This window comes from Periophthalmus magnuspinnatus, chromosome 4, assembly GCF_009829125.3.
Source record: "Periophthalmus magnuspinnatus isolate fPerMag1 chromosome 4, fPerMag1.2.pri, whole genome shotgun sequence".
Classification (NCBI taxonomy): Eukaryota; Metazoa; Chordata; class Actinopteri; order Gobiiformes; family Gobiidae; genus Periophthalmus; species Periophthalmus magnuspinnatus.
Window position 1 is genome coordinate 9,243,074 of NC_047129.1, and position 25,529 is coordinate 9,268,602.

A 25,529-nucleotide genomic window follows, 5' to 3' on the forward strand; every position below is an offset into this window, starting at 1 on the left:
AAGATAACTGTCAAAACCAAATAGATACATCTGATTACAAATTAACCAAGAGCGGAATTCACATAAGGACATTCTTAGAAACAGGACAGTTATTATATAGCTAAACCCAGACATGTTATATGTAGTTTTAACACTCCAACTGAATTTGCTTTTTATTTTGCCCCTGCCATACAACTAATCACAAATCCCCCACTACTAAAGGACTCTGAGACAGTGGACTGTGAGGCCTAGCACATTCATTACACAATACGTACCTATATTTAGGTAATTTGGTACGTTATTTATTACTCATTCAACACTTTCAACACTGCTGGTGCAACTAGTCAAAAACTTAAACTCCTAATTCAACAGGTGCAAGATTAGAGGTACAAGTTTAGTTTAGATTAGTCAAAAGATAAGAAACTGGGACATACGTTAAACAATAGATCACAATCTTATTATTGCCTGAGACATGAATCAGAATTCAGACGAAAGGAAGTGTAAACTGGTGATGGAAAATCACCCTGAGTAAACAGGTTTCATTGTTGCGTGGATTCAAAGAATGTTTTCACTTACATTTATACTGTGAACACAACTAAAGTGTATATGATGTACTTTGTGCAACAACATAGTAAGAGTGAGAACTGCCGGCCAGGATGCTATGATGAAAATATTGATCAGTTGATGCTGTATCATAACAGATGGAAGTATCAACTCAAACACAATACAACAATATTCTGAGGTTCTTATTTGATCTCACAATACATGGTGAATGTTTACTAGTTCACAGCCCTGTTCAACTAGCCACAAACCAGGTAAACTTATTTCAAGATGTTTATCAAATCAAACTTTATTTATAAAGAACATTTCATAGAATCATGTAACACAAAGTGCTTTTTAAACACAGTCCCACATGCCTTCCACCTTAACCCCACAATCCACAGACAGACACAGTCCAACTCACATGTACACACATACACACATACACACTCATACACTCAAACGTTAAAGTCATAAGGCCAGGTACAGATAAATGAGGATGAGTACAAGGGAACCAGTTGAGGAAGGACCATCAGAAGAGAATTTTAAAATCAATCCTAAAACACAGCCAATACAGCAATTTTACAGCAATTTTAAAACCAGTATAATGTGGTCCCACATTCTGCTCTTAGTCAGGACACATGAATTCTGAATCATTGTAAACCTGAAATCAAATCAAAAACTCATACTCAATACAGTAGTCTATTTGACTGGTGATAAAGCATGCATCAGCGTCTCTGTGTTTTTAGGTGGTAACAACCTATTTTGTTATGTTTTTAATGTGTGGGATGAAAGTCAGCTCAGGGTAAAGCTGTGGAGATGGATTAAAGGTGCTTGTAGTTTGAGTAAAAGTTTTTCTTTCTGGGCCTCAGAACCGATGACTAAAACCTGTTTTTGTCTGGGTTATGTAAGAGAACATTATCTGCTATCCAGGACTTGATATCTGAAATGCAGTTAAAAAGAGTATCTCTTGGCCTGGTGTCATCAGGAGACATGGAGCTGTCTATCATCGGCATAACTGTGGACTTTAAGAGGGTGGATATGCAGATTAAAAAGCAATTAACTGAGTCAAAGAACTATAAGATAACTCTGTCAAGGGGTGATACAAGCTACAGAATCTACACTTTTGGAAATACATTAAATGAAACGATAATCGCCTGCCCCAGCGATAAGTAAATACTGTTTTGATCACACTGATATAACCCACGATGGCCAAAGCAGACTGGTGCAAAGAATGATAGGCTTTATGTTTTTTGAGGTAAATTGAGAAATGAGAGTCCATTTGCCCAAGACAAATTAAAAAAAAAAAAAAAAAAAAAAAAAGAGTCAGAGTTACATCAGAGTGACATCCTGTGTGCTAGGTTTGAGAGGATGAAGGTGAGATTGCTGATAAAGCTGCATATAATAAAAGATGACTGATTTCTAATGCTGTCCTCAACATGTACATGGCCCTATGCTTCATGCTGCTTTGCCTCCACATTTCAACCAGGCAAAATGGTAAGAGAAACAATTTAATAAACCAATTTAGGCTTTGAGTTGGTCTTGAGTATCCATTGTGTCTTGAGTGTTTGGAGGTAGGATCATTAATGGAGAGAGAGTTCCAGATGGGATCCTGCGGTACATGGCTTCCCTGCAAACAAACAAAGGAGAACATTTATGTGGAGGTTTCCTCATTAGTGACTGGTTTGTGATCTCTGCAGCTCATTGTGAATACGGGTAAGTGTCTGTATAACTCAGCACTCAAATGTATACTTTAAATCTATTAACATGTCCAAAAGAGGGCATGGAACAATTTCTCTCACTAAGTTCTAAGTTTTAACCCCAGGATACAGATAAAATCCAGTAGCTAGTTTCAAAAAGTCCAATTTATTCCTAAACTTGATAGGTCAAACCAACTTGTATACAGTTGAAACCATAAGTTCACATACACTGTATAAAAAGACACATATGCTTTTTGTTGACATGAAATTGGACTAAACTTTTCCTGTTTTTGGTCAATTAGTATTATCAGAATGATCAGAATTATTTCTATTTGCTAAATGCCAGAATAATGAGGATTTTTTAAGAGAATTTTTCATTACTTTCTTCAAAGTCAGACGTTTACCTACATTTCATTAAAATGTATGGCATTTTGGCTATTCTTCCAAAAGCTTCGCACAATAGTTTGCTTTTGTTCTTGGGTTGATAAGCACATTTCAGACTTCTTCTTCTCCTTCTTGAACGGTATGATGGTTGGACATTCCCATGATGTTTATACTTGCATATAATTCTTTGAACAGATGAACCTGGCACCTTCAGGCATCTGGAAATTGCAGCCAAGGATGAACCAAACTTGTGCAAATCTGTCTCTAATTAACTTAAATGTTGTCAATAAACCTATCAAAAGCTTCCAAAGACACGACATCATCATCTGTGTTTTTCCAAATTGTTTAAATGCATAGTAATCTTCTGATTTTGAAGAAAGTAACGAAAAAATGTCAAAAACATTTTTATTATTCTTGCATTTAGCAAATGGAAATAATTGTGGCTATTCTAATAAATGTAAAACAGGAAAAGTTTTGTCTGATTTCATGTCAGACAGTGAGGAAAATGTGTGTGTGTCTTTTTATATAGTGTATGTGAACTTCAATTGGTTTCAACTGTATATCCAAATGTATTTTAGGTGCACTCTCTTTATGCACCAAAAGAATCACTTGTTAGACAACTGTTAAAATTGTTACTAAAATATATGTCTTTTTTATGCTATGTACTGTATCTTTCAGCAATCCCCAGAGCGTAGTCCTTGGCACTTCTGATCTTAGCAATATTGATGATGATACTATGAGATACACAATAAGCAAATGCAAAGCTCCTTTTAAATTCAGTCTTGATTCAGATATTATGCTCCTCAAAGTAAGTACTGTGTTACTGTGTAACCACTCAAATACTATTCAAACTATACATTACTTGTACTATTGTCCAGTTGTCCAAACCGTGCCCACTCAAACCTGTGCCGTTGCCCCCGCCTGAGGTAAAAGTGCTTGAAGATGCCCAGTGCAGAGTGGCGGGCTGGGGATCAACACAAACCAATGGCCCTGAGTCAAAGCACCTCAGAATGGCCAACGTCTCCATCATAAGTCACAAGATATGTTCAAATAAATGGGCTGAAGCTGATCTAAAATTGCCAGATGAGGTTATCTGTGCAGGGGGGTACAAGACAACCAAAGGATTCTGTCAGGTAAGAATTTCAATTCTATATGCTATACTTACATTGTTATTATTTATTTTTTATTTTCTTCTTATAGGGAGATTCTGGTGGGCCACTGATCTGTAATGGAACAGCAGTTGGAGTTGTGTCTTTCAATTATTTCAGCATTTGTGACTATCCCACTTTGCCCAATGTTTACACAGGCCTGATTAAGTTCCTTCCCTGGATCAAAAATGTAATCTTACAAAACGACTGCTAACTGATTCAAATGTGGGTTGAAGAGTTATCATAATGCAATATATACTTAAATAAAGCATTCTGTAATAATTACCTACGTATTCTATATTTTTTACTGCAAGCCTAAAAAGGAATTCATACAGTAACTCAGATTTTCTATTTAAAACCACTTAATTATAACTGCATACACAATGAACAAGTTCTCAACAAAAGCATAAAGACGGACGGTTACAACATTAAAAGTGCATTATGTAGCTATTCTGACAGAGGGTATGACCTTCTTGTCTCCATGGAGATGTTATGCATTATACTATTAAACTTAGCTATCTCCATGGAGACAGGTGGCACCACCAGGTCAAGCATTTTGGCAATAACACTTCTATATGAAAATAAATGCAATACTGACGTGTAATAGCATACTGTGAAGGTAAGGCAAAGTAATAATATATCCAGGAGACACATATAGGCAGCAGATCCTCAACCAGAAATGTTATGTGGTGTACTTTTTTCTATATTACATAGAATTAACACAAGACCCAACAGCAAAGAGTGTAGTTCCAAACAGCATAATGAATAAATGTAGTGAAAACATAGTTGCTCTCTCTTTTAAATTAAAAGACTGCTGTGGCATGCACTCTAAGATAAAGATCAGTTATGACTCACAGCGATGCTGTATGGATATATAAGGGTCATGCCACAGTCAACTTACAATCCACAATCACCATGCTTCTTTACCACAAACTTCTGCTGGTTCTGCTACTGAGTGGTGGACATCAAAGTGGTGAGACTGAAATCATACACAAACATGTGAATTACAATGTACTAATTTATCCATGTTCATTCAGCACATGGTGTCGAGATCGTAAATGGCGTCAGGGTCCCAGACAACTCAATGCTGCACATGGCATCCCTGCAGGACAAGGGCAAACACATATGTGGAGGCTCCTTGATCAGTGACAGCTTTGTGCTAACTGCTGCTCACTGTGAAAAGTAAGTGACATCTTCAGCCATTTATTTACTACACTAAATTTAAAATTTAAAGCAAAATATATTTTATGATTTTTTAAGGGTTTCAAGTGTGGTACTCGGAACACACCACCTCAACTCTGCCTCCAATAATATGAGATATAATGTGTTGAAAAAATGCAAGCATCCATCCTTTGAGAAGGTCTCTTGCGGCAATGACATCATGCTTCTTAAGGTTAGTATTTAAAGAAAGCATTTTATTGTAGCATTCTGGTGTAAGGGAATATGCCTGGACTTCTTGTTGTTGTTTATTTTCTGAACACGAAGGCTACTGTATAGGCCGGAGCCCACACCAAAACAAAAGCAAAACAACAGCAGCCTCTACTCAGTAGAGCCAGTCCCCAAAATAGACCAGTAACTGACCAACAGAACCTTCACATCAATCTGTTGACAAGCAGTTACATTATCAACAACACATGAAAAGTAACAAGAACAAAAAGTGTCAACTCTGAACTACACACAAAATATCAGATCATTACAGTATCAACAATGGATAAACAAAACACACCAATCAGGCATAACCAAATAGCAAACAAATATTTACATTACAAATATCTGTAAATGAGCCTTTTGTCCTCAAAATTGAACTGCAATTTAACTGTAATAAAAGTAAGCTAAATCTGATCAATTCTACAGCTGTCTCGGGACGCTCGAGGCGCCAAGGTCAAGGCCATTGATCTTCCAAAAAGTCCTGTTAAACTTTCGGCAAACGATAATTGTGAAGTTGCAGGATGGGGTTATGAGGCCAGCCGTGGTACACCTGTGAATGACCTGAGGAAAGCAACTGTCAAAATCATCAGCTGGGATGAGTGCAAGAGTAAATGGAGCAAATTGCTCCCTAACGGCACCGTCTGCGCGGGTGGATATGGCAAGACTGGATTCTGTCAGGTACTTCATCACATGAATACAATTTCACTGTTAAATTCAAAAACTATTCAAAAATAAACAAATTTCTTCTGCTTTTAGTGTGACTCAGGTGGTCCTCTGGTGTGCAAAGGCATTCCAGTTGGCATCGTGTCCTACAACAGGAATGGAGAATGTACCTATCCAAGTAAATTCCCCAATGTCTACACTGATATTTCTGACTTCCTTCCCTGGATCAATGACATTTTGGACAAAGGGGACTGTTAAATGTAGTAGTTGGTTCAAGCTTGTATAGTTCAGTATCCTATTGTATTAGATTGCAAAACAACAAACAAATATAATAAAACATAATTACAACAGTCACTTTTTTGTGTAATAATGTAACAAAAATATTCATATGGAAAACATTTCTCACGATATAAGTATATAAGTAGTATAACTAGTAGTACGTTTTTTGGGAGAGGAAATGTGTGGATAGTTTGAAATGACTTAACTAACAAGATTAAAGAAAATAATTAAGTTTGCATAATTAACAGCTTTACCTCTCTCACACATCAGTGCTGTAATGTGGATTTTTGGGACAGTATGTTTTAGGGGTACAGTGGTAAAATCACCTACCTATCAGGTAATAGGCAGACCATTCTTTAAAATAGCAAAAAAAAACCAAAAAAAACCCCAAAAAAATCCAACTCAAGAAAACATGGTAAATTATCCATATATATGTATATTATATATATATGTATATTATATATATATATATATATATATATATATATATATATATATATATATATATATATATATATATATATATATATATATATATATAATATATATAAGTGCACCACTTCTGTTTTATGAACCTGATGAAAAAATAATGAATTAATTAATTAATCAATGAATTAATGAATAAATAAATAAATAAAACATGCAGCTAACTATGCAATATGCACCTTGTTAAAGACTTTCCATAAATGCAAGCAAACCACAAAAGTAACCCAATGTCAACCTTGATATTTTGATAGAGTTCACATGAAAAAGAGCTGATAAGTTTTAAAAATGTATTTACAATCCTGAGAAGCAGACACTGTGGTTAGTGTGGCTTCAAAATATAACCAACCACTATCTGCCATCATCTCTCAGTTTTTATTTCACATGAATTAGAGTGACCCACTTTCAGATCAAAAGACACAGATAGGTATCATTACCCGTAAACACAAACAAAATCTGGTGATTACATACATTTTCAGTGTATTCACTCAACTCTACTCTTAATTCTGCTTTCTTGAAAAAAAAAAAGGAAAAAAAAAAGGAATGTCAACACAAGGTTTTGAGCAACTAACGACAATGCTTACAGAAGTGATAGTGAATATGACCCAAGAGTCCAACACTTTTTTCCCCAACAAGTAATCTTATGGTATTTGTCTTGGCAGAAGTACCGACAAAGCCTACTTTTACACTTACATAATATTAATCATAACTGCATAACTCTTCAAAACATTCTGTAAAAGCTGAAACAACATCACACCAACTAAAGTATGACTCTAATATGTACTTGCTCCAAACGCATACTTTCAGACTTTCACTGAAGACTTTTGCCCATATTATCTTTATTTAAGTAACATCTTAGGTCTTTCAGCTTGCACAGAATGTAGCTTCTAGTTTGATAAAAATCTGCTGACTGACTAGAGACTGTATAAAAGTGACAGTGTTTCTACACAACAGTGGCATTGAAGGATGCTCCATCTACAAATCATCATAGTGGTTCTCTCCCACACATTTCTAAAGCAGACTGGTGGGTCTTTGTCAGTATATTTTGTCTGTGTTTGATTTTTTTTTTTGAAAATGTAATTTCTTTCTCTGCAGTGACTGGGATCGAACATGGAAGCAAAGTTCCAGATGGAGTCATGCAGTACATGGTCTCCGTGCAGAACAACAAAGGTCATGTGTGTGGAGGCTTCTTAGTGAGTGATGACTTTGTCCTCACTGCAGCTCACTGTGACCAGTATGTAGCTCTAGTAATCAGACAAAGTAACTGTCTTATTTTTCTAATTTGTAACTCTGGCTTAGGAGACTAACAAAAGTTATACTGGGCAATCACAACCTGGATGTTGGAAATACGACTAAAATTAAGAAACAGATCAAGCATGAGTCTTTTAAAGAATGGATGTCGGGGAATGACCTGATGCTGCTCGAAGTATGTACAAACTCACACACCCACACAATACAAAATACATCATTGAAAAATCAAACGCTTATATTTTTATTTTTATTTTTTAGTTGGAGAAAAAAGCTGAAAACATAAGAAAAGCAACACTTCCAACAGTGAACATGAAAGTCAAAGCACATGATTTGTGTCAGGTCGCAGGATGGGGACGAACAAGTGAACATAGTGGACCTGTTGTCAATTTAATGGCTGCCAATGTGTCCATTATAGACATAACCAATTGTAAGAAGAACTGTTCAATTCTTCCTGACAATGTCACTTGTGCTAAAGGATGCACCAACATAAAATTTTACCAGGTAAGAAAGTCAGAAAATGGCACAATTCCATATATTAAGTGATGCAGTGCTAAATTATGCTATGTTTTAGGATGATTTTGGCGGACCTTTGGTGTGCAATAACACTACTGTTGGACTTCTATCGTTCAATAAATTTGAACAACAGATATTCCCTAATGTGTTTGTAGACATTTCAAAATATCTTCTCTGGATAAATGAAAAAATTGCTTCATGAAAATATGTTTAAATGTGAGGTTGGTGTAAAGAATATAATACAATAAAAAATAAATACATTTCTGATGTCATATTCTTTGTTACATGGTATAGTCACTGGTTCCTAGCCTGGGGGTCTTTTAATCCTACAAAAAAAAACTATAAATTGCTGTTTATTTGTTGAAGTAAATGCTAGCTACATAACACATTTTTGGGAGAATCAGTTAAACCACTTGTATAGATATTTAATATAAGGCAGCTTTTTCTCTCATCACTTTTTCATGTAAAATTTGCTTTATTCATGTCTTTATACTGTAACATTTTCCTCCAGATGCTTTTTGCACAGCATTCTGTGAGATAAAAAGTGATGCCAGGTGCGGTACCCAAGTGATAAAAATCTCCCACACTAGAGGCAGTATAAAAGTGGCAGAGTTTTTCATACTAATGCTGGCAGTGAAGATGCAAGGGCAACAAATGATTACCATGTTTCTCCTTCTCTCTTGTTTACAGCAGACTGGTGAGTCCCTGGTTTCTTCAAATGAAGTAACTCTAATTTACATTTAACACCTTAATAGTAGCAGCAGGTGGGAGAAGTAACACTGGTAATAATTATGGCATTCAGTAACTGCTATAATTGTAGTAGAAATCTGGCACCAGTAACTAACTAACTAACAGAACTAACTTCCCGCTTTCTTTTTCATCAGATTTTACAAATGGTACTGCTTTGTATTTGATAATAAGACTAGTTTCTTCGCAGTGACTGGGAGCATCATAGTAAATGGAAACAGGGTCCCAGATGGAGAAATGCAGTACATGGCTTCACTGCAGGACATCTCTGGTCATCACGTGTGTGGGGGCTTCTTAGTGAGTGACAACTTTGTTCTCACTGCAGCTCACTGTTTTGATCGGTACGTACAAATCTCTCAAAGTTCAATGTTTTGCTGTTGTGGTTTTATTTTTCAACTTGTCTCCTTTACTTAGTAACTTACCTGTCCGTGTTGTCCTGGGTGATCACAACCTCAAAGAGTCCAATAATAATGGACAAACAATCGAAATTGACAAGAAGTTCAAGCATCCATCGTATAAAAATGTGGGCTTTGGGGATGACCTGATGCTGCTAAAAGTATGTACACTATACACTTTCCTCAATGCTAGTACAAAATATGGTTTCCTGAGTAAATAAAATTAAAGTTTAAAAAATGCTGAAGAAAATGTTATGCCAGTATAGCTGCTACAATTGAGAATTATATTACAACTACTTGTGACAATTATGATAATGCTCCTACAAAAAAATTAAGTTGTAGCCTAAATACATTCCACAGTTATATACACATTTTAAAAAATATAAAATCTGGTGTTTGTTTTTTTTTTAGCTGAAGAAAAGAGCTGTGTTGGGAAATGGCGTGGAAGTAATACAACTCCCAACAGTGAACATGAAAGTCAAAGCAGATGATTTGTGCCAGGTTGCAGGATGGGGAGCAACCCATACAGGTGGTAGAACTGTCGACGGGCTAATGGTCGTTAAGGTGCCCATTATAAACATAACCACCTGTACGGAAAAATGGGGCATGCTTCCTCACAATGTCATCTGTGCTGGAGGCTACACCACCAATAGAGGATTTTGTCAGGTAAGAAACTGTCAAAATATTTCATACCCATGTAAAACAATTGGCTAAATTAAATTGTGTTTTTAGGGTGATTCTGGAGGCCCTCTAGTGTGCAAGAACACGGCAGTGGGAGTGGTGTCTTTCAACAGACGTTTCAACTGTAACTACAAAGATGAAGTTCCCAACGTGTTTGTCGACATTTCAAAATATGTGGTTTGGATACTTGAAACCATGAGCAACTAAATATATATATATATATATATATATATATATATATATATATATATATATAAATGTGCTTTGTGTAAGAAATGCATAATAAAACATTCATTATTTCATTTCAGTGTATTACTGGGATAAAAGCAGCTATTCTTTGTGGAGTGCTTTATATTGAATGAATTATTTGTTAAGACATTCAAACTTGTTGTGGCTTAGACAGGACAAAAAAATAGAAGAAGGGACTTTGCTTCATGTCTTGCAGCATACACTGTTGACACCTTTACTTACACATTCCTGGCGAAAATGGCTGTTAACACACACACACTGAAGCAATACCACAAAATAAGCAAGCTGGTTCTTAAAAATGACCGGACCAATCCTGAAACATCCTTATTGATTCAAATTACCATGGCAATAAGATCGATGATGTTGTTATTAACTGTGGTCCACCTTGGTAAGCAGCATTCTAGTACTCTCATAGGCAGCATTCTGAGGTGATTAAGTGAGTGTGATAATACCTTGGATATAGGAGCAGAGGGATCACACATTGTTGGAGGCAGAGATGCGGTGCCCCACTCTCGGCCATACATGGCTTCACTGCAGCTGCGCGGACGCCACGGCTGTGGAGGGCTCCTGGTCAAAGAAGATTTTGTGCTCACAGCGGCTCACTGTGAGATACCTGTGTAAGATAATACCACCTACTTCAGTTTTACATAATGGGGCAATCAATGATAATTATTTTGCATAATTTCACTTAGAAAATATATGTTTGAATGTTTGAATATCTATACTGACAAAGATATTTAACTGTCAGGTTCTATCAAAATTTTAAATGTTGATATGAATGTACATTTTAGGCCATTCACAGTCGTACTAGGAGGTGATTCACTGACTGCTAATGAACCCTCAAAACAGACTTTCACTACTGTGAGATCTATTCCACATCCTAACTATGACGGACATGCCAATGACATCATGCTCCTTAGGGTAAGAAGTAAAAGACCACGTCATCTTGGATTATGCACACAAAAATACAAATTGTTATATTTTGTTATTCCCCTCAGCTAAATACCAAGGCCAACCTTACTGCAGCAGTTCAGCTCATTCCTTTGCAAAGGACGAGGCTTAGAGCTGGGAGTAACTGCATCACTGCTGGATGGGGAGACATTGGTGATAACAGAACCTTAGCAAACAGGCTGCAGGAGGTCAACGTCACCATCCTATCCCAGGGAAGCTGTCGTGAAAGATGGGGAGCAGTGCCCATCACACGGAGCATGGGCTGCGGCATTGGAGCAGACAACTTTCAGGGATTCTGCTCAGTAGGACATATCTTTTTATACTAATCAGGCAAAGCTTTATGACCACACTGTGATCCCATCAACATCTACATGTTCCTGTATTTTTTTTTTTTTTTTTTCTAAAATCACTTCACTTCACTCCAGCTATTTCCAGCAGAGGCAGCACTACTTCCACGCCCTTTTCAGAATGTATGAACCGTTGCCATAATTACTTGTTAATGCGTCATGCCTCTACAAAAGTGACCAGAGTAAGGACAGACGCGAATAGGGCCTACTAAGCATGATCTTCCCCTTTAACATTATGGCCATCACAGGTGGATGATCATAATGTCTGATTAGTAAGAGAATTGTAGTAATGTTCTCCGATGATGATATGATATATTATACATCAGACTTCTCACTGTGCTGTCTGTGTTGCTCAGGGCGATTCGGGCGGACCTCTTGTGTGCGATGGTGCTGCTGCAGGTGTAGTCTCCTTCTCTGGACGCCGATGTGGAGACCCCAGGACACCTGATGTGTACACACGCATATCATCATTCAGAGACTGGATTTTAAATGTGATAAACAATTAGGCGCTGATGGTGTAAATAATGTAATAGAAGCGATAGGTTATATTATATTAGACTGCATGCATTTTTCTTTCTTTCCCTTCACTATTTGCGCTTGCTTTTAAAATGTGCTATAGAAATAAAGTGTATTGGTCTCAACCCTTTTGCCATATCATTGCCTTCTACGTGTTTTGTTGACTTTGATAGTAATTTTAACAATGAATGCAACAGTCTTGTAAAAAATCAGGCTAACTACCCATTTATAATTTAGGACGGAGTACAAGGGTCATTTAAATAAAATAAATCATTACCAGAATACCAGAATAAAGTCGTAACATTTCGACATTAAAGTCGTAATTTTACGAGAATTTATTTAGCTGACATAGCCCACCTGTTGTCATATTACTCCGTCGTAATAATTTAACAACATACATTATTTAAGAAAAACGTAAAAAAAAAAAATTTAAAAAATAAAATAAAAATAAAAATAAAGTACTACAAATTACGACGGAAAAAATGCCAAAACATTGGGACAGCATTTCCCACAAAGCTTTGCGCGCATCTTCCCCTGTTTCCCTTACGTAGCCTTAACAAATGGCTTACTGGGAACTGGTGTTTTTTCTCCCGATAGCGATGAAATCCCAGAGATTTCGCGAGATTTTACACTCACACATGCGGTTGCTTTTATAATACGTTTATGTGACCACCATGAACATTAGCTACTAACTGTACAGCTGTGGTGTCTGCCCAAAAGTAATAGATAGATGTTAAAATTGTGAACGGTAGCTCTGATAGCCGCTATTAGCCACCCACAGAAAAGCGTGTGTCTGCCTAGCCTCCTCTGTAGCCTGTCTGCAGCAGTGAAGAAGAGGCTCTGCTAGGTCAAATGAGTGTTGCTGATTACCGCCACAGTATTCACTGCCAGGTGTTGCTCTTCACTCCTTGACAGGTGGGCTATGTCATGACAAACTCACATTGGCATGTCAGAAAGTATAACTGCAGACAGGAGAGTGAGAGTCTACAAAAATAGACTCAACTTCTGTCCAAGTACTTGCTAATGCTACATATAGTGTATCTATAGGCTAATTTAACATAAAGGTATAGCCTATTCCGTCATAATTACTGATTAGGCTGTAGATAACAACATAGACTTCTGTTGGTCTTTTGCCAGTTGTTTCTAATTAAACTGTTTTTTCTTCGTCTTTTCTTTCTTCTAAGCCTCTGAATGTCTGGAGGAATGTCCAAGAAAAGGGGAAGGTGTGTGCAGCTCTTTTATGTAACATATCTTTTGGGCTTAAAATAAAGTGTGCGTGTATATGTATGTATGTATATATATGTATGTGTGTATATGTATGTATGTGTGTGTATATATATATATATAATTTTTTTTCCCCCCAGAAAGCGTAGCAGTGGGGAACTCAGTGACACAATAGATCCTAACAGTATTTTGGGACTACGTATACAACATAACTGGCGTGAGAAAGGAAACCAAAGCAAATGGAAGGGAACAGTACTTGAAAGACTAAGTGTAAACCCATCTCTTTATATGGTTAAGTATGACGGCTTTGACTGTGTCTATGGTATAGAGCTGTTCAGAGATGAACGTGTGTCCAACCTGCAAGTCTTACCTGAAAATGTTGGTATGTCTGTTTCTCTATACTTTTAGTTGTTTCTCGGAATTTCTATGTTACACATATCTTACCCATGTCAATTATATTCCATACAGTAAATAATAAACTCAAGATCCCTCCTGGAGCAGAGGAGCTAGTGGGAAAGGCTGTGGAGCATCTGTTTGAGAAGGAGGATGGAGAGAAGAATGAATGGAGAGGAATGGTCCTCTCCAGAGCTCCAATAATGACCCACTGGTATTATATAACATATGAAAAGGACCCAGTTCTTTATATGTACCAGCTGTGGGATGACTATGCTGATGGAGACCTTAGGATACTGCCTGAAGCAGGTACTGCTAATTTCTGTCTTACAAACAGATATATTGTTTATTGATAGTAGTTTAAAGTCATAATTTGTTGGTTTGTTGGTTTTTTGGATGACTTACTATGTGATGAAAATCAATTATCTGCAGTCCCCATGTGATTTCTGACTTTAAAATGCTTTTGAATTGCTACTTAATCGAGTTTTAAAACACCTCAGGTCAAATAAATACAATATGCAACTCATTTTATATGTTTTTTTTGTTTGTTTGTTTTGTTTTTTTCAGAAAATAAGCACTTGTTGCCCCCAGATAGAAAGCCAGGAGAGGAGACGGAGAGTCTGGTCGGAAAACAAGTGGAGTATGTCACCGATAAGGGCTTGAAAAGAACTGGTCTGGTAATCTACCAGGTCCCAGCCAAACCCTCTGTGTACTACATAAAATATGACGATGACTTTCATATTCATGTTTATGACTTAGTTAAGACCACTTAGAAACAACATGCTCATTATCATTTTAAAAGCCATTACAGGTTTAAAGGATTCTGCAGTTTGCCATTCAGAGGAAAGTGCAATATTATTTTTGAATGTAGTTGTATTGTTTAACTGCTACTCTAAGCTTTGAGAAAGTTACTTTCTTTTACCATTGCTGCTTTAGTTTTAGATCTATATTTTACATTTGGACAGTTTGGGGTAACACCTCCAAAGAGCTATATAATGCCATATTGTCCAGAATGCCCACAAAAATTTATTGTATTAGAACATAGCTACAGTTTACTGGCACTTTATTTGATATACGTGCAACTTATGTTCAATTTAAATTGATGGATATATAAATTAGATGGATAATACTTCTATTCCCAAAGTACACTGTACTGTACTTTGCCAAGGAAACAAATAACTATTGTTATGAATTAAGTGCCTTGAAGCTTGTAGTTTTGCAACCAAACGTTGTTTTTGTCTATATGTTGCTACCCGTTCTTTATGTTTAGCACAACTTTACATCAAAACTGGAGGTTCTTAAATAGTATGTGTCTGTGTGCTAAACAATATGGCCTGAAACAGTACTTTCAGTTATTTGCTACTTGAATGAATATACAGCTTGAATGCACAAAACAAATAGTGTAGCAGTCTATGATAACGTTGTAGTCGTTTGTATGATAGGCAGTACTAGTTTTGGCGCATTGCAAATGTAAATTTTTAATACAACAGCAATAGCTTTTAGAAAGTGAAGCTGTATTTATCTGAATACATGACAAGACTTGTATTATAATTATTTCAATGGTGAAAATACTGCTATTACTCCAAGACACAGAATAAATTGCTTATTTATTAATGTCATTATCTTTGTGTGACACTGTGGGTGTTGCTTGTATTCAGTTGTCTATAATTGTTGCCAGTAAGCCTGCATGCACAATCATCTAAGAAAAAAAAACACTTTTCTTCATGGCATGTGGTGGGATCAGTGTATTCAACCACAATTACGTAAATTCACATTAATGTTAAATACATTATAACAGCTATGGTGCCACCATGTCAAGTACTGACTTTGAGTTTGTGATGTACGTTTTGTCACGCTGTGACACACTGAGGCAATGTGGGTTTGAGTTATTAAAATAAATGTTTTCTGTATTTTGATGTGAACGTTTCCTCAACAAAAGTTGAAAAGGCTTGAGTATTATTTATTGTTGAGTTTGATGTAAATATACAACATTGGAATTTCCCTGTTGTGGGACAAATAAAAGTGCTATTATCTTAAACAACATCTTGGGTAAATGATAATGAAGAGGAATCTGCCCTGTGTACATACAGCATGATCTTTAATGAAAAAAATACTTTATTGTTGATGGTTAAAATTGCCAAAATCGCCAGCATATTCTAATGATGAATTGAAATGTTGTAAGTAGTTAGGGTACAAACTTAGCATAAGGCAGTGCAATAATCAAAATATAAATAAATGTCAGGTGCTGAGATGATTTACTTTGTGAGGTCCTTTATGTATTGTATACCCTGATAGGTGTAATCTGAGGCTTTTGTAGGAGCTTCTGACAGTGCTGAGATTGTCCATCTGACACCTATAAAAAAAAAGAGAAGAAGCTCATTCCCTTTACACAGGCCTAGGAATTCTACAAATTAAGCACATCTAATTGCCAACTTGTGACAAACCAAAGTTGCACAGTTAACACACCAGAGTTCCATGCCTCAAGGGGGGCAAACTCCATCTTTGGTACAGTGGGGAGTTGAGCCTATGGACACAAAGATTGATTTTCGTTCAATTGCAACTGTCAGTGAAATTAGCAAAAGTATATTGTACCTCCACGCCGAAGTACTTCATCCACTCGTCCACTGCAGGCGGAATTGCAGCCTTGGCTTTCTCAAGAGCTACAGCTCCCTGCTCACTGCTCCCGAGCAGCCCAGAGTCATAGACGACATATACAGCTCCTCCAGCAATAGTCACCTTTGTTGCAAGCCTAGTGATAGATCTGATATTTAGTTAAAATGCACAAATGAGTTTACACAATATCATTTGCAAAACACTGAAAAGACTAACTGCTGCCACGAGAGCAATATCACGAAAAATAACAACTAGTCTGCTAGCTAGCTTAGCCACGTTAGCAAGTGACAGGACTGTGAGTTAAAGGGTTTTATCCATAAATCAAAAATACTGACTTTACTACTGACAAAATCCTTGCCGCCATGCCTCGTTGTAACGTATGGCCCTCTTAGTAGATATGGTTTGTCCAAATACACGGAGAAGATAGGTAAAACCGAAGCCGTAAAGGCAAGCGGCGTTGAAGGACAATCCAGCCAGCCCCACACTGTCAGGGAGTTTTCAAAATAAACCTCTTTGCAGCAGATTCGTTGTTTTAGTATTTTTTGTTGTTTGCACAATATTTATTTAGATTATTTACTATTAAGAACATAAATACTACAATTTAATATTTGCACTGTAATTTGATTATGATTATTACTACACCACACCCCCAAAATCCTGAAAGGAGGGGCTTTTTTCTTTGCCATAAATCGCATTTGTGATTCAAGAAAGTTTTGCTCTTTCGTGATTCTGGGGTTAATATCGTTATAGAATAATGAGAACTTTAACAAAGATCATCCTAGCGAGTATCGCTGTTGCTTTTATATCTGTCAAATGGAGTACGCCAAGTTTTCAGTCAGGTAGGTATATGTACCATTCCATGACTATTTTGTGTGCAGACCGACTTTGGTGCTTAGCCCATGTCATTACGTCACTATGACTGTCTATATGCAATAGATTAATATTAGGTCTACTATAATATACTAAAATAACATTTAAATAAATGTGCAAAGGTCTGCGTTGCTATCAGTATGGTATAGTATGTGACCTTAGGTATATCATCTGAATGCAGATAGTTGTACTTAAGCCTAAAACAATTCACATAGGACTTTGGTTTCAGTGTTGATAACAGGTAATGAGGCCCCATAAATGATATTTTATTGTAATATTGTACGAAAAAGTATCATTACCAAAAACCATTACTTTAATGTGTTTTCAGAGACCCTTCAAGGTGCCAGGGTACTGGTGACTGGGGCCAGTACAGGCATTGGAGAACAAATGGCTTATCATTATGCTCGTTTTGGAGCTCAGCTAGTGATCACAGCAAGAAGAGAGAAAGTGTTACAGCAGGTTAGTCACCATTCAAACCAAATAAAGGGAATGTCTTAAAACCAACTGATGTATTGCTTATAATTATATATTCTAAATCTAACTTTTTTCAAAGCCATTTTACATGCTGCAGTTTGCTTTTAGGTTGTTGAGAAGTGCCTCAGTTTGGGAGCTCAGAAAGCTCTCTACATTGCAGGAGACATGGCCACTGAATCAGACCCTGACAAAGTGGTCGAATTTACGCTAGAAAAGCTGGGAGGACTGGATTACTTGGTTCTCAACCACATTGGTCCTACCCCGTTCAGTGTGTGGAAGGGTGACATAGAGCACACAAGGTGGCTGATGAAGGTAATGTAACTCTTTGAGAAACCATGAATCTGGGAGTGTCACTGACCCTGATGTGTGTTTTCCAAAGGTCAATTTTTTCAGCTATGTTCAGATGGCCTGGAAAGCCCTGCCATCACTGGAGCAAAGCAAAGGTTCACTGGTGATAGTTTCCTCACTTCTAGGTAGGGAACTATCAAATTAATGCTTACATGTATAGTTTAGTTTTCATGTTATTGCTTAAGTATTAAGGGTGAAAAGATATAATTCTCTAATATACATCCCATAGGTAAGATGGCTGGTCCTTTTACTGCCCCTTACACTGCAACAAAGTTTGCCTTAAATGGCTTTTTTGGCTCTCTTCAGCATGAACTGGCAATGAAAAACAGCAATGTTTCTCTGTCTATTTGCACATTGGGTCTCATTGACACAGATTCTGCAATGGAGAAAGTCAGGTAAGTCAGGCATGATTCATCAACATCACAATTGTCCATAGCTTATTTAGCATTGAGCAGGAAGGCAGGTGCAAATTCTATGGTGACATTGTCTGTTAAACTGTCAAGCGGATATTTTATTTTGTCCTGGTAGTCAGACTGAAGGAAGCGAGGCTGCCAAATTGCGCCATCGGCCCCTCCGACCACCACCAATCATTCACACACACACGCCACTTTCATACTAGGCAATGTGGGTGAAGTGTCTTTCCTAAGGACACAACAACAGAACTTGGTCCGAGCGTGATCCTCCAACCTTCGGGTTAGGGGAACAACGCTCTCACTGTTACTATCAAGGCAAATGTGTTTGCATTATTCATTATTCATACACACAGATATGTTTTAGTAGTTAAAAAAAAACAAACTCTTAGACATATGATTCATTTAACAAGTTTTTGTGGATCCAACATTACAAGGTTTTTAATTCAGAAAATTTGCCAGCCTTCTCCCAGTCAGAGTTTATGACGTTATCAATTTTCAGAACATGAATTATGACATAAGTAAATACAAAGGGAGTTTTCTCATGGTTTGTCACCTGCTTGTCTCAACCCAGGGTTATTGCTTTGCCTAGTCAACTGTATGGTATGGACTCCAAGTTCTGACTGTAGTCCTCCATCATTATACCAATAAACCCATTCAAATCAAAATATATTTTTTGAATCATTTTCTTCACAGTGAACTTCAAAAATCTTCAAATTAGGAAGGAATTATTTGCTTGAAAACCATGAATAAACACTTTTTAAAATTGTATAAATTTCAGATTTTTTTTCTCCAAAAAATATTGGTTTAGTGGAGTCACCTGCTTGTCTCCATGGAAATAGCAAAAATTTGTGCCATTTTGTGGAACATTCCAGGCAAAACAATGACATGGAGAAAAGAAGGTTTTGGACCCTTCACCTAAAACCATTCACAGTGCCCTTTTAAGATGTTAAATACTATTCTATGATTCTTAGGGGGGTCATTGATGTCCCAGCTGCCCCTGCCTCTGAAGCAGCTTTGAACATCATCAAGACAGGAGCCACTAGACAGGAAGAGCTCTACTACCCCTGGAATACATTTGCTGTGACTCTTACTAAAGACTGGATCCCTTTTGCAACCAACTACATTATCCGGCACGCATACAACTATATACCATGACGACATTACAACCGCAAGGAATGTGCGATTAAGTGGTAAATGTGGTTATGGAAGATTTTCAGTCTAGACACTGGACCTGGTAGATGTACTACTATAATGTGAATGAACATTTATTTAATGTGTTTAACTATGCATTTAACTGTTTGACACACAGCATTTTAGATGTGATGTTTACTTTCAAACCATATAGTATAGGCTATTATCATGTATGTCCAGATAATAGATGGTTCTCCTAGTCATTTCCATAATATTTTACATTTAGTAATTGAATTGGTTAATAGCAGGGTTTTATTCCATAGGCCTATAATGTTTAAAAGAGTTGTTGTCAGGCAAACTAATTGTTAATGTGCAGTATTTTGGTGTGGTATTGTGAGATTATGGAACTAAACAAGGCCTCTGCAATGAATAAAAAATTCACTGAGATTTGAACTAAGTTATTTCTTATGGTCAGTGATATACTTGAGTCGTTTTAATCAAGAGGTCTACAGTCAATCATTCATCAGTAAAATCATGTGTTTTTAAATGACAATTACTAAAATCCTGTCTTGTTTATGTTCAATAAATTACTATTACATTTTAATGATCTTATATTATAAAAATTGTGATTGATCAATATAAGGAAAATAATTATGAATTATTTTTGTAATATCACCCAGCCCTAACCTAAAAACCTATATAAATGCTATGTTTCACCAGTAAATATAGATGCAACATCATCACTTTCTAGGATATGGAACTTTATGGTATAAAATATGTGTTAAAAAAAAAAAAAAAGAAAAAGAAATTTAACTAGTTTCTTGTCTTCTCATTTTTAGACATTTTAATAATGCAAGCTCACAAAGGTTATGGCCTGTTTTGTGGTTTTAACAGCTGTAAAACTGATACGTATTGTGTAAGTAAGCAACTTTATCCACAAGAGGGCAGTAGTGCTAAAAAGTAAACTTCCATGAATTCAAGAGGTCCGTCAACTTGCATCAGCCAAGAATTTATTTTTGGCTAAAAGTTGATTTAAAAAAAGCATACCAATCCACACTAATGCTTGTGCAGGTTATGCATGCACACTGTCGTTGTGTCTTGGCCCAACAACCAAGACGTGAGTGTATAATGTAAGAGCAATTCTGTAAAGCTGCGCCCTGGTTCATTTACCACACCCTCTCTGAGCATAAAGGGAAGGGTTACTGTTGACATAAATCCCATTGGCGTTCGTCATACAAGGTTTTTGGGATTTAGATACATGCTCCTGGCAAAAATATAACACTTGGAAACCACATTTTACTAAAATGAGACCTTTAACAAAAATCCTTGTGGCAAGTATAGGTGTTGCTTTCGTAGCTGTTCACTGGAGCACAGTGACCTTTGACCCAGGTATGTGACCCACAGTATCACACACAATGTTCAGTATTTTCATTATTAGCGCTGGAAACAGTTGTAATGGCTGGCATACATTGTGAAAGTTTTAGCACTGTGAAAGTTTTAGCATTGCGAGTTGGAATTTGCAAACCAGTCAAACGACTGCTTTGTTTACATCCAAAGGGCTGTTTGGCAGTTGGGCAGTTTCCACATAGTGAAATGATTTAGATTGCATAAATCACAAAAGCCTTATTTAAAGTAATCAAAATGGCTGCATTCGGACGATTGATCCTAACACTAAAACAACTCATGAAGAATATGCAAGCCATAATGTTTTGGAAAAAAATGTTTTCAGAGACCCTTCAAGGTGCCAGGGTACTGGTGACTGGGGCCAGTACAGGCATTGGAGAACAAATGGCTTATCATTATGCTCGTTTTGGAGCTCAGCTGGTGATCACAGCAAGAAGAGAGAAAGTGTTACAGCAGGTTAGTCACCATTCAAACCAAATAAAGGGACTGTCTTAAAACCGGCTGATGTATTGCTTATAATTATATATTCTAAATCTAACTTTTTTCAAAGCCATTTTACATGCTGCAGTTTGCTTTTAGGTTGTTGAGAAGTGCCTCAGTTTGGGAGCTCAGAAAGCTCTCTACATTGCAGGAGACATGGCCACTGAATCAGACCCCGACAAAGTGGTCGAATTTACGCTAGAAAAGCTGGGAGGACTGGATTACTTGGTTCTCAACCACATTGGTCCTACCCCGTTCAGCGTGTGGAAGGGTGACATAGAGCACACAAGGTGGCTGATGAAGGTAATGTAACTCTTTGAGAAACCATGACCTGGGAGTGTCACTGACCCTGATGTGTGTTTTCCAAAGGTCAATTTTTTCAGCTATGTTCAGATGGCCTGGAAAGCCCTGCCATCACTGGAGCAAAGCAAAGGTTCACTGGTGATAGTTTCCTCATTTGTAGGTAACTTACTATTTCTTAGATATCATTACCTATTTATAAACATGCTGTAGTGTTGTACAGTAAGCATTGCTTATTATAAATCTTTTTGTGACACTCAGTCATTACAGGCCTATATGCATAATTAAATAGTTCCCCATATTTTAGTGGTAGTAAACGACTTATGTAAAGACATGCCAGCCAATCTGTGCTATTAGCTCAGTTCCTTCACCACAACAGACACTTTCTTTAAGGATTATGTCTATAGAGAAACGCCGCATACTCATGCTGTGTTCCTTTTAGTTGTAATCATTAACCATTGTGTAATAACAGACTTCAGCACATTTTCACAGGTAAAGTGGCTGGGCCATTGACTGCTCCTTATACTGCCACAAAAAGTGCCTTAAATGGCTTCTTTGGCTCTCTCCAGCATGAACTCGCAATGAAAAACAGCAACGTATCTCTGTCTATTTGTACACTAGGCCTCATTGACACTGAGACTGCAATGGAGAAAATCAAGTTAGTGCTTTATACCAATTTGTTAAATATTCCGTGAATTAGCCCGATATACATTTTTAAATATAATGTGTCTTTTTTAACAATATTTTATGATTTTTAGGGGCATTGTGAACAATGTACCAGCTGCTCCTGCCTCTGAGGCAGCTTTAAACATCATCAAAACAGGAGCCACAAGGCAGGCAGAACTCTACTACCCCTACAATACATATATCATAACTCTTATTAAAGATTGGAACCCTGCTGTGACAAACTACCTTATTCGGCGCACTTACAACTACAACCCATGAGAAGAAGAACTGACCAAGCCAATGGGTCAGTATTGAATGACCCCCATGAATGTACTCAATCACTTACATCACAGCTTAGCTTATTACAGTTTTTTTCAGTTTCTTTTGCACATTTTTTCTGTCCAGAACTGAATTTAGCTTGTACAACCTTCAAATCCTTCAGTGACTTTTGTAAATCATTAACTAATTTTCTTGATTGTTTTTCTAATTTCCTAATTTCTTTTTAATTAATGATGGATCTCAATGCTGTACATCCATTTGTGAATATATAAGAAATAACAATGTACAAGAGGTACGCATAATAAAACAATGATACAGGAAAAGAATGAATAAAAATATAAAATAAATAGTAAAATAAAATTCAGATAGGAGTGTAGTTACAGCTTTATGTTGTGTAGTGCTAGGGGTTTTCCATTAAATTCAGTTCTTCAACCATTTTAAAGCAGTTTTTTGTTAATATATTTCAGAGATGAAAAGAGCATGCAAAGTTCTTTATGAAATACATGGAAAATGGAAAACTTTTAAATACCTACTTTCCTACTGTTATTATGGAGTTGATAGAAATATCTGTATTATATCTGGAACTGGCATACACTTGGATGTAAATCATTCCATAAGGCATTACTACACATACATTCATAAAAAATGTGAGCTGTAGTTTTCGCATACTCATTACAAAAGGAGGCTATTGCACTCAATTCCAAAATGTTTACATAGAAAATCAGCAGAGGGGTATATACCACTAAGAACTTTAAAATGAACCCCTTTGGCTTTTGGTGCAATAGGAAATTTGAAGAATTTTGCCCTTAATTTTTCAGCATCTTTTTAGGAGAAAAAAGAAGAATTTACAAATGGAAATAGTTATTTGTTAAATATACATCTAATAGCACAATTGTTAATTTTACAATTAAGTAAATGGTGACATTCGCCTTAAGTGATGGGAGTCAAAGATGTACAGTATAGCACTATTTTCATTCAAGTGTCACTGTCACAGCTTAAGGTGCTGCTTTAACCACCATATTGTATTGATTTTTATCAGTTATGTTGAATTTGGAGCTGAAGTTCTTAAAAGATTAAATATTTTCTGTATGATCTAGCAAGTGTATTATAGACCATGCACCATTTTTTTTGTAAATGTAGATTTGCATTGACTTTTTTTTTTTTTTTTGTCATAGTCACACCTAAGTAGAAATTCAATGCCACCTAATTTTGAAAGATATTTCATTGGGAATATGAAACCAGAAATGTTTTGGTTGTTTTAAATATTGCCCTAACCAAATTGTTTTGATTGTGTCATTAATACATTCAAAGTCTATAGCCTTTACAGCACCTTCTTCATATTCTTGTATCATACCACTTTAATGCAATTTGTTTTTCCTTTCCAAATGTAATTAAAATGTGTTTGATTTACAGCTTTAATAGAACCATTGGGGTACTCATAATGCGTAAGTTGGGTAAATAAATCTGGAGATGCAGTCCATTTTTGTAAGAAGTGTGCAACCAATGATAGAAATGTCTCTGAGACCAAGGACTGAAGATTGATACATTTCTCTAAATTATTTTTAGTTGAGTTACTTGGTGCACATCCTTAGTGAAGTACATGTGTTCATACTTTACAGTGGTCCACATCGTTAGTGAAGTACATACCTACATTCTTTACTGTGGATTTAACCGGAATGTTGTTGGTTGACAAGTTTGAGTCATGAATTGAAAGTAGTTTGCACTTGAGATTTAGTCTTATCCCAGATGCTTTGGAGAAAAGTCTGTCCCATTGAGAATTTTAAGGAGTTGTTCACAGTTTTTCATAAATATGGATGTGTCATCAGCCAGCTGGCTGATAGTTAATTGTTTCCCTAAAACTGATTTTTGAAGTTTTAGATTAGATCAGTTTTAGATTTAAAAAAAAAAAAAAAAGATAACATCTCTGCTGCAGCAATAAAGCAAAGTGGTGATAATGGGCAGACCTGTTTAATTCCATTTTGTACTGAAAGTCTAGGGGAAGTACCTTGTGGTAGTAGAACTGTACTATTAGCATCATTATAAAATAATTCAACATTTTTCCAAAAATATTAATCAAAACCAAAAAGTTCTAATGTCCAAAACATAAAATTGTGTTCAATCAACCCTTCATTTTCTATTAGATCAATGTGGTCAATTATATACATACATCATACATCTTTCTATCTATCTATCTATCTATCTATCTATCTATCTATCTATCTATCTATCTATCTATCTATCTATCTATCTATCTATCTCATCTGTATGTCTCTCTGTCTCTGTCTCTCTCTCTCTCTCTCTCTCTCTCTCTATATATATATATATATATGTGTGTGTGTGGGGGGGGGGGGGGGGGTGTGTGTGTGTGTGTGTGTGTGTATGTGTATATATACACAAACTGGTGTCCATAAATGATGTAGTAAACAAACCCTGTTTTGTCTTTGACACATACTTCCAACGTGAGCCTCATATATCACACAGCGAAGCATTTTAATGCTTTAATGATTCCTGACGTATTCATTGAGAGAAATACTTGATTTTATTTAATTTACCAAGAATTTTGAGGAGGTTACATGATTTTGCAATAGATACAATGAGTTTTGATGTTTGTAAGATTTGATTTGAGGAATGTATTAAAAGCTCTGAAAATTGTGCCAAATGAGACCCTGTGACCACAAGG

At 36.4% G+C, this 25,529-nt stretch overlaps 8 protein-coding genes across 8 annotated transcripts; 7 read left to right on the forward strand and 1 right to left on the reverse strand.

Moving 5' to 3' along the window:
* The first annotated feature begins 1,916 nt into the window (after positions 1–1,916).
* On the forward strand, positions 1,917–3,982 carry LOC117369801 (serine protease 1-like). Its single transcript, XM_033965145.2, has 5 exons — positions 1,917–2,016; positions 2,085–2,235; positions 3,282–3,411; positions 3,482–3,736; positions 3,804–3,982. Exons 1-5 carry the CDS (start codon positions 1,959–1,961, stop codon positions 3,963–3,965), a joined length of 756 nt encoding a protein of 251 aa, XP_033821036.1. The 5' UTR covers positions 1,917–1,958; the 3' UTR covers positions 3,966–3,982.
* A 691-nt stretch (positions 3,983–4,673) lies between these two features.
* Positions 4,674–6,156, forward strand: LOC117370137 (duodenase-1-like). Its single transcript, XM_033965504.2, has 5 exons — positions 4,674–4,724; positions 4,789–4,933; positions 5,012–5,144; positions 5,606–5,857; positions 5,936–6,156. The coding sequence occupies exons 2-5, from the start codon at positions 4,836–4,838 to the stop codon at positions 6,098–6,100; spliced, it is 648 nt and encodes a 215-aa protein (XP_033821395.1). The 5' UTR covers positions 4,674–4,724; positions 4,789–4,835; the 3' UTR covers positions 6,101–6,156.
* Positions 6,157–7,570: 1,414 nt separating this feature from the next.
* Positions 7,571–10,398, forward strand: LOC117369478 (transmembrane protease serine 11B-like). The gene is made up of 10 exons (XM_033964711.2): positions 7,571–7,628; positions 7,700–7,838; positions 7,904–8,030; positions 8,114–8,356; positions 8,427–8,515; positions 8,959–9,065; positions 9,306–9,456; positions 9,530–9,671; positions 9,922–10,176; positions 10,243–10,398. The coding sequence occupies exons 1-10, from the start codon at positions 7,571–7,573 to the stop codon at positions 10,396–10,398; spliced, it is 1,467 nt and encodes a 488-aa protein (XP_033820602.2).
* A 328-nt stretch (positions 10,399–10,726) lies between these two features.
* On the forward strand, positions 10,727–12,292 carry LOC117369525 (serine protease 57-like). The gene is made up of 5 exons (XM_033964765.2): positions 10,727–10,828; positions 10,904–11,057; positions 11,232–11,361; positions 11,439–11,693; positions 12,095–12,292. Exons 1-5 carry the CDS (start codon positions 10,783–10,785, stop codon positions 12,242–12,244), a joined length of 735 nt encoding a protein of 244 aa, XP_033820656.1. The 5' UTR covers positions 10,727–10,782; the 3' UTR covers positions 12,245–12,292.
* Positions 12,293–12,817: 525 nt separating this feature from the next.
* LOC117369526 (spindlin-1-like) lies at positions 12,818–15,727 on the forward strand. Its single transcript, XM_033964766.2, has 5 exons — positions 12,818–13,169; positions 13,439–13,477; positions 13,619–13,860; positions 13,947–14,180; positions 14,439–15,727. The coding sequence occupies exons 2-5, from the start codon at positions 13,446–13,448 to the stop codon at positions 14,642–14,644; spliced, it is 714 nt and encodes a 237-aa protein (XP_033820657.1). The 5' UTR covers positions 12,818–13,169; positions 13,439–13,445; the 3' UTR covers positions 14,645–15,727.
* An 88-nt stretch (positions 15,728–15,815) lies between these two features.
* On the reverse strand, positions 15,816–16,973 carry micos13 (mitochondrial contact site and cristae organizing system subunit 13). Its single transcript, XM_033964767.2, has 4 exons — positions 16,820–16,973; positions 16,464–16,620; positions 16,338–16,395; positions 15,816–16,224 (listed from the first exon to the last, which is right to left on the reverse strand). Exons 1-4 carry the CDS (start codon positions 16,846–16,848, stop codon positions 16,127–16,129), a joined length of 342 nt encoding a protein of 113 aa, XP_033820658.1. The 5' UTR covers positions 16,849–16,973; the 3' UTR covers positions 15,816–16,126.
* Positions 16,974–17,173: 200 nt separating this feature from the next.
* Positions 17,174–19,982, forward strand: LOC117369524 (hydroxysteroid 11-beta-dehydrogenase 1-like protein). The gene is made up of 6 exons (XM_033964764.2): positions 17,174–17,323; positions 17,683–17,813; positions 17,937–18,140; positions 18,208–18,301; positions 18,406–18,571; positions 19,561–19,982. Exons 1-6 carry the CDS (start codon positions 17,239–17,241, stop codon positions 19,742–19,744), a joined length of 864 nt encoding a protein of 287 aa, XP_033820655.1. The 5' UTR covers positions 17,174–17,238; the 3' UTR covers positions 19,745–19,982.
* Positions 19,983–20,906: 924 nt separating this feature from the next.
* LOC117369523 (hydroxysteroid 11-beta-dehydrogenase 1-like protein) lies at positions 20,907–24,703 on the forward strand. The gene is made up of 6 exons (XM_033964763.2): positions 20,907–21,109; positions 21,450–21,580; positions 21,704–21,907; positions 21,974–22,067; positions 22,397–22,562; positions 22,663–24,703. The coding sequence occupies exons 1-6, from the start codon at positions 21,025–21,027 to the stop codon at positions 22,847–22,849; spliced, it is 867 nt and encodes a 288-aa protein (XP_033820654.1). The 5' UTR covers positions 20,907–21,024; the 3' UTR covers positions 22,850–24,703.
* Positions 24,704–25,529: the final 826 nt, after the last annotated feature.

Excerpts from the sequence above, each read along its gene's own strand:
- LOC117369801 (XM_033965145.2), top strand. The coding sequence starts at position 1,959 with ATGTACATGGCCCTATGCTTCATGCTGCTTTGCCTCCACATTTCAACC. Across the intron at positions 2,236-3,281 it reads GCAGCTCATTGTGAATACGG|CAATCCCCAGAGCGTAGTCC; the intron begins GTAAGTGTCTGT and ends TGTATCTTTCAG. Across the intron at positions 3,737-3,803 it reads CAACCAAAGGATTCTGTCAG|GGAGATTCTGGTGGGCCACT; the intron begins GTAAGAATTTCA and ends TTCTTCTTATAG.
- LOC117370137 (XM_033965504.2), top strand. The coding sequence starts at position 4,836 with ATGCTGCACATGGCATCCCTGCAGGACAAGGGCAAACACATATGTGGA. Across the intron at positions 4,934-5,011 it reads ACTGCTGCTCACTGTGAAAA|GGTTTCAAGTGTGGTACTCG; the intron begins GTAAGTGACATC and ends TGATTTTTTAAG. Across the intron at positions 5,858-5,935 it reads GCAAGACTGGATTCTGTCAG|TGTGACTCAGGTGGTCCTCT; the intron begins GTACTTCATCAC and ends TTCTGCTTTTAG.
- LOC117369478 (XM_033964711.2), top strand. The coding sequence starts at position 7,571 with ATGCTCCATCTACAAATCATCATAGTGGTTCTCTCCCACACATTTCTA. Across the intron at positions 9,066-9,305 it reads CTCTTGTTTACAGCAGACTG|TGACTGGGAGCATCATAGTA; the intron begins GTGAGTCCCTGG and ends GTTTCTTCGCAG. Across the intron at positions 10,177-10,242 it reads CCAATAGAGGATTTTGTCAG|GGTGATTCTGGAGGCCCTCT; the intron begins GTAAGAAACTGT and ends TTGTGTTTTTAG.
- LOC117369525 (XM_033964765.2), top strand. The coding sequence starts at position 10,783 with ATGGCAATAAGATCGATGATGTTGTTATTAACTGTGGTCCACCTTG. Across the intron at positions 11,058-11,231 it reads GCTCACTGTGAGATACCTGT|GCCATTCACAGTCGTACTAG; the intron begins GTAAGATAATAC and ends TGTACATTTTAG. Across the intron at positions 11,362-11,438 it reads ATGACATCATGCTCCTTAGG|CTAAATACCAAGGCCAACCT; the intron begins GTAAGAAGTAAA and ends TATTCCCCTCAG.
- LOC117369526 (XM_033964766.2), top strand. The coding sequence starts at position 13,446 with ATGTCTGGAGGAATGTCCAAGAAAAGGGGAAG. Across the intron at positions 13,478-13,618 it reads ATGTCCAAGAAAAGGGGAAG|AAAGCGTAGCAGTGGGGAAC; the intron begins GTGTGTGCAGCT and ends TTTTCCCCCCAG. Across the intron at positions 14,181-14,438 it reads TAGGATACTGCCTGAAGCAG|AAAATAAGCACTTGTTGCCC; the intron begins GTACTGCTAATT and ends TGTTTTTTTCAG.
- micos13 (XM_033964767.2), bottom strand. The coding sequence starts at position 16,848 with ATGGCGGCAAGGATTTTGTCAGTAGTAAA. Across the intron at positions 16,621-16,819 it reads AGGATTTTGTCAGTAGTAAA|GCTTGCAACAAAGGTGACTA; the intron begins GTCAGTATTTTT and ends ATCTATCACTAG. Across the intron at positions 16,225-16,337 it reads CCTTGAGGCATGGAACTCTG|GTGTCAGATGGACAATCTCA; the intron begins GTGTGTTAACTG and ends TTTTTTTTATAG.
- LOC117369524 (XM_033964764.2), top strand. The coding sequence starts at position 17,239 with ATGAGAACTTTAACAAAGATCATCCTAGCGAGTATCGCTGTTGCTTTT. Across the intron at positions 17,814-17,936 it reads GAGAGAAAGTGTTACAGCAG|GTTGTTGAGAAGTGCCTCAG; the intron begins GTTAGTCACCAT and ends GTTTGCTTTTAG. Across the intron at positions 18,141-18,207 it reads ACACAAGGTGGCTGATGAAG|GTCAATTTTTTCAGCTATGT; the intron begins GTAATGTAACTC and ends TGTTTTCCAAAG.
- LOC117369523 (XM_033964763.2), top strand. The coding sequence starts at position 21,025 with ATGAGACCTTTAACAAAAATCCTTGTGGCAAGTATAGGTGTTGCTTTC. Across the intron at positions 21,110-21,449 it reads CACAGTGACCTTTGACCCAG|AGACCCTTCAAGGTGCCAGG; the intron begins GTATGTGACCCA and ends AAATGTTTTCAG. Across the intron at positions 22,563-22,662 it reads ACTGCAATGGAGAAAATCAA|GGGCATTGTGAACAATGTAC; the intron begins GTTAGTGCTTTA and ends TATGATTTTTAG.